The following is a 6,478-nucleotide window of genomic DNA, read 5'->3' as shown; positions in this document are numbered from 1 at the left end:
CTGCAACCCCCAGCCTGCCTCCTGCAACCCCCAGCCTGCCTCCTGCAACCCCCAGCCTGCCTCCTGCAACCCCCAGCCTGCCTCCTGCAACCCCCAGCCTGCCTCCTGCAACCCCCAGCCTGCCTCCTGCAACCCCCAGCCTGCCTCCTGCAACCCCCAGCCTGCCTCCTGCAACCCCCAGCCTGCCTCCTGCAACCCCCAGCCTGCCTCCTGCAACCCCCAGCCTGCCTCCTGCAACCCCAGCCTGCCTCCTGCAACCCCCAGCCTGCCTCCTGCAACCCCCAGCCTGCCTCCTGCAACCCCCAGCCTGCCTCCTGCAACCCCCAGCCTGCCTCCTGCAACCCCCACCCTGCCTCCTGCAACCCCCAGCCTGCCTCCTGCAACCCCCACCCTGCCTCCTGCAACCCCCACCCAAAAAAAGTCAGGATCATTGTCTGAAGAGGGCGTCCAAAAAAAAATCAGAGGACCCCCCCTCTACCCTGCACACAGCATCCTTCAGCTGCTCCTGTCACAAAAGAGAGGCAAGAGGATCAGAACCAACACCCAGGCTAAGGAACAGCTTCTTCCCACAGGCAGTGAGAAGACTGAAGGCCAAAGGAACTGCTCACACAAACCATCAGAGACTGTCAGATTTCTGAAATATTTATTTATTTGTATTGATGAAATAATTGTCCTGCATATGTATTGTTTATCTATATGTGTAGTCTGGCTGTGTTTTTACACCAAGGATCAGAGAACACCATGCAGAATGGAGGTCCATTGCCTTCCCAAGATCGTGTTATATGGCAAGCTTTCCACTGGCCACCGAGACAGAGGTGCACCAAAGAAGAGGTACAAGGACTGCCTAAAGAAATCTCTTGGTGCCTGCCACATTGACCACTGCCAGTGGGCTGATATCGCCTCAAACCGTGCATCTTGGCGCCTCACAGTTCGGCGGGCAGCAACCTCCTTTGAAGAAGACCGCAGAGCCCACCTCACTGACAAAAGACAAAGGAGGAAAAACCCAACACCCAACCCACCAATTTTCCCTTGCAACCACTGCAACCATTCCTGCCTGTCCCGCATCGGACTGGTCAGTCACCAATGAGCCTGCAGCAGACGTGGACATACCCCTCCATAAATCTTCGTCCGCGAAGCCAACCCAAAGAAGACTTATGCAAGCAGATGACAAACTTGACAGTAATGTTGAGCCAGATCAAAATTAGGCTTGTATACAGTTTAAACAGTCTCGTCGATAACTTAGCAGGTGCTTGAATTTAAAGCAGGTCTGCCGATGATAGGATCAATTCAGTTGAAATTGCTAACTGCTGGCAGTTCTAAAAGGAACCACCTCCTACAAGACTAGAACATTAAGCCAATTTTGAGGAAAGCTTCACAATCAAAAACGGTCATCAGATTCTACACACCCAGATCTAAAATAATAAACTCAACATCATGCTTTCAGTAGGAGGGGAGCCAGCTGGCCTTTATTAAAATTCAAGATTACTTTCAGCAATATGGATAGATAACATTTAAATGCCGAGCCAAGAAGTCCAATTAGCAAGCAAGAAAGATGCATTGAAAAATATAGTCCACCTCATTTCTTTCTGCTCAAAATACCAACCCAATATTTTATCAGTTACTCGACAAGAAATACACCATTTGGAGAAAGATTTGCATCAAGGTACGGACAGTGATTCAAAGTAATGTCATGCATTATCCAATACCTACCGTTTGCTATTCTGAGAGAGAGAGAGAGAGAGAGAGAGAGAGAGAATATAGTAAACTTGTTTGTTTCAGTACAAGTTTGGGTTAATCTGGAAAAAATGCCTAGTTCTGTATGTAAATCACAGGGATTTTATTTAAAAAAAAAATCACACAAGATTTAAAACTAAAGTACAAGTGTTCAATCACCCATTTTAGTCCAAATACCAGTGTCATGCGATTAACAGGTGATTCAACAACTTCATGGACTGCAGCTGTTAAATCAGAGATTAGAAACACATCTGAATCAAATTGAAATCTGGCCGAGCTAGGAAAGAAAAACTCCAAGATTATGGACACTTATCAACACAGCAACATGATTAATCTAGTTCTAAAATTGTATGCAGGATGAGAAAAAAATATTTTACTGCACAATTTCATGAAGAGTGTTAGATGTAACATACACATATTGGTGTTAAGAACTATAACTGCCAAATTCAGGATAATCCTAGGTGGGCAATTAATCACAAGAAAATTTAATGCACTTGAAAAAGATTTTGGATAAGATATTGTGGTTTTCATGTTAGTACATTCAACCCAAAAACAGAGACATGGAACTTAAACATGGTACTAATAGATTGTGCCAAGCAAGTGCAGAAATGTGAGAAAACATTGTATTGTTTATATACACCTAGTGTTATAATCTGAATACTATTGCTATAGGAACATCCAGAATTCAGCAAATACAATCTCCAAAGTGTTCATACGACTTCTATTACATTCAGCATACAAGCTTCCCTCACTTTGTGTTGATGAGTGCACCAGCTCCTTGACCAAAACCATATCCTTTTGGTCCAAAGTTCTTGCTGTAACAAGCTATGAGGGGGGGGGGGGGGGGGGGGGGGGAGGGAGAAAAAAAAGCATAATGAGCAGAAGAATTAAAGGAGTATCACATTTGCACATGAAATATGCAAATGTGAATATTCATTGATCTACATGACATTCTGCCAATCTTACTAAATTTAAACCTACAGCACAATAACAGGTCCTTTCAGCCCATGCTACCCAATTGACCGACAACCCTGGTGCTTTTTTGGTGAGAGGAAACCAGTGCAGACACCGGGAGAAAGGAGAGACTCCTGACAATTAGCGCAGAATTTGAACCCAGGTCTCAGTCGCTGGTGCTGTAACAGCATTGCACTTAGTGCCGCCCTACTAAACTAAAGAAAATGCAGTCAGAGCAACAAACTAAACCTTTCGCTTGCCCTGCCAAAAACGCTTTATCTTGTCAGATCAGCCAGCAGTGGCATAGCCATAGATACCCTACAACAATGGGGTTTTTTTTTGAGGAAGTACAAAAGAAATTGAGGAAATCAGGCCAATAGATGTAGTGTATGTGGATTCTAGCAAGGCATTTGACAAGGTTCCCCCATGGTAGATTCATTCAGAAAGCCATGAGATGCATGGATCCTTGGCTATGTGGATTCCAAACAAGTTTGCCTGTAGAAACTCTGCCTCAAGGACAATGATTAGTGGAATTCCACAGGGATCTGTACTGGAACCATATATACATGTGTACGTGTGCACGTGTGCACACGTGTGCACGTGTGCACGTGTGCACGTGTGCACGTGTGCACGTGTGCACGTGTGCACGTGTGCACGTGTGCACGTGTGCACGTGTGCACGTGTGCACGTGTGCACGTGTGCACGTGTGCACGTGTATATATATATGTATAAATAAATATATATATATATATATAGCCTGATTGAAGAAGTAGAGGGATAGGTCAGAAAGTTTGCAGATGACAGAAAGGTTGGAGATGATGTAGATAATATAACAGGATATAGAATTGGGTGGAAAAGTGGCAGATCGAGTTCAATCCAGATAAATGTGAAGTGATTCATTTCAGAGTAAAACCCTTAGGCAGAGTACATGGTTCACGGCAGGATTCTGAACAGTGTGGGTGTGAATTAGGGAAGGTTTAGATTGTTGAGTAGGTTTGTATAGATCAGCACACATTGTGGGGCTAGGGCCTATACTGTGCTGTAGTGTTTTATTTTCTCTGTTCTAACAATTATTTATTGCAAAAACTAGTCACTAATACAACAATTTGTTTCCCAGGATGGAGTAGATTTATTTTTCAAGTATACACACATTTAACAACACTGGTTGAGGGCACACTGGCAAAATCAACATCTGCGTTTTGCACTTCTATAGTTAAGATTATGGTGCATTATCTTCTTGAACTACGTCAGCCTGTCTGTGAAATAATTGACAAGCCAACTGGAGATTTAAGGATGAAGAGTAGAACACCAGTGGATGTTGTTCAGTTGGATTCTCAAAACTTTGGCTAAAGTCCTAGATTAAATATTCATACATTAAATTAGGATTATATTGAATGCTGGTTTGCAAACAACAAGACAAATGTTTCTTCCGATGGCAGGCTGTAACTACAGGGATATCACAGTGATCAATGCTGGAGCCTCAGCTCCTCAATCTACAGCAATGATTTAGATGATGGAACAGAATTAATACTTCAATTAAAACACCTAGAAATGCTGGAAAAATTCAGTCTCAGTGCACGTAGGAGGTAAAGATATAATACCGGCATTTCAGGCCTGAGCCCTTCAATGTACAAGCAGAAAGCAGGCAGGCATCTCAAAATTAGCAATCAAGGAGAAGAATGAAGAGAGGAGGGGTGAGAAGGTCAGTCCATCAGCCAAGGCATGTTAATCAGATAGGATAAGAGGAGACACAGACATGGGGAAGAAGGGGGTCAGGAGAGGAGGAGGTTTCTTAACAGAAATCGGAGAAGTCGATGTTAATGCCATCTGGTTGGAGAGTATTCTCTAGTCTTTAATATCCCGGTCTGCTTTTTGCTTATACCTTGAAGGGCTCAGGCCCAAAACGTCAGTAATATATCTTTACCTCCTACAAACTGTTGAGTTCCTCCAGACTTTCTCTCCATCTTCACTATAATCTATTACACCTGCAGTCTTTTGTGTTTCACTCGTAACACTTCAATTTGCTGCCCCAACTAAATTCTGTGCAGCATTCAGGAAGTTTCTGGAGATTGGGGAAATACAATACACTGAAAGAGAAATGCATGCTTGGAGGCCAGTTGCAACAATTTTGTACATTTTGATTTGTTCAATAACAGCACATCAAGCTAAAGCTGAGAATGGAAAACAAACCATTGCAATAGATTACTCCATCTTTGTCAGCCAATGTTGTGGACTCCAAGCTTTTACCACAGCTAGCACAGCGGAAGCAAGCTTTGTGCCAGGCCTGAAAAAGGAAAAGACGAGGAAGTAACACTAGCATTCCACCCACAAAAAAGTCTCCACAGCTTCCCACTTGTCAAGTCCGGAAAATGTTTGAAGTACATCAGCACCATTGAAATACTTCCCATGAGGACCATCAGCTTACTTTCCATTCATGGATCTGCTACATGGGAAGGAAAAGAACTGATAACACTGGGCACAGGATCATAAACCTTATTGTATGGATCTCAGATTTATAAATGCTTCTGGCTCCCTCCTCCTCCCTCCAAGATTAGCTTCATTTAATCGAGAAACCCATAATAACTTCAATAGAGATAGAATTGAATGAGAGTCCAATGGCATCTTTGGACACAAACCTGCTTCAAGTGGAAAAAAGATGACATTCTCCAAAGAATTGTCTTCCAATTTTAAGCTAAGGTTACTCATTACAAATTAAGTAAGATCCAAACAATGATTTTATTTTTTGGGGGGGGGGGATCATTTGCATCTTTTCAAAAAAATGCTTCATTTAATGTACAGGTCTAGCCTGTACATAAATATCACAATGGCCTTCCTTGGAAGGCACTCAACGGTTTAAATTCTGTGCAGAAAACAAGATGATAATAAAATTACCTTGCCAGCTCCAATGATTTTCTCAGCTGCATAAACTGACTTTTCGCACCTCGGGCACTTTTCTGAACTGCCAAATTTCAGAGCAAACTTGGATTCATTAACATTGGTTGTCGGGCAATGAGGCTGGGACCTGCAAAGGAAACATTTTATCATGAAAACAGGAATTGACAGAAGCTTATAAATCAATGATTAAAGCAGTCTATTTATCCAAAACCTACCCAGATAAGCATCAAATCCCCAAACCAGTACTTTAGATAATAACCTAGCCTTGTATAATATTCCAATATTAATCCAGAAACATCTCAACAATCAGAATAGCAGAAGAGGAAGATTCTTTCTGTGGCAACAATTTAATTGCCTAATCTAATTAAAGGGACAAGGATCACCTCTCCAATAAGGCAAGCATCCTCTCCTTCTCACCACAGCATTCAAAGGTTTCCTTTCCACCAGACAGGAAATAGAGGTCAGATAAGAGTACATTTCATCTCCTGCTGCTGCACTCACCAAGTTCTTGGCTTTACACCAAGGATGGCTACCATTCGCAGCCCTGTTCATTTCAAATGGAGTCCCAGGCATCGAGAGAACAGAGAAGCTGCAGGGACTCAACAGGCCGCTCAGTCTCTATGAAGTGGCCAGTCTGTGTTATGGATCAGAATCTGTTATCCAAATTACAATAAAGTGACTTGCTTGGAAAACATGGTAGAGAAAATTTTTTAAAAATGCAGCTCAGTGCACAATTTGCGCCACACCGTTGCGGCGCCAGTGACCTGCATTCAAATGCGGCACTGCCTGTAAGGATATTCCACGATCTCCCCATGCCTATGTAGGCTTTCTTGGGTGCTCCAGTTTCTTTCCACCCTTCAAAAAATGTATAGGCTGTAGTTCAATCGTGTGTAAT

General features: G+C 43.0%; 1 protein-coding gene across 3 annotated transcripts in view; it reads right to left on the bottom strand.

The window, feature by feature from the left end:
* Positions 1-1,438: 1,438 nt before the first annotated feature.
* LOC138765029 (cysteine and glycine-rich protein 1-like) overlaps positions 1,439-6,478 on the bottom strand; it is a 31,438-nt gene continuing 26,398 nt past the window's right edge. For all 3 annotated transcript variants that reach the window (XM_069941673.1, XM_069941672.1, XM_069941674.1), the window contains 3 exons: positions 5,581-5,710; positions 4,879-4,972; positions 1,439-2,559 (listed from right to left, as the gene is read on the bottom strand). In XM_069941673.1, the coding sequence (XP_069797774.1) occupies positions 2,483-2,559; positions 4,879-4,972; positions 5,581-5,710 (301 nt within the window). In that variant the 3' untranslated portion in view covers positions 1,439-2,482. The remainder of the gene's footprint in view (positions 2,560-4,878; positions 4,973-5,580; positions 5,711-6,478) is intronic.

Source organism: Narcine bancroftii, chromosome 5, assembly GCF_036971445.1.
Source record: "Narcine bancroftii isolate sNarBan1 chromosome 5, sNarBan1.hap1, whole genome shotgun sequence".
Classification (NCBI taxonomy): domain Eukaryota; kingdom Metazoa; phylum Chordata; class Chondrichthyes; order Torpediniformes; family Narcinidae; genus Narcine; species Narcine bancroftii.
Note: the sequence above shows the minus strand (reverse complement) of the source record. Positions and strands in the feature narration are given on the sequence as shown.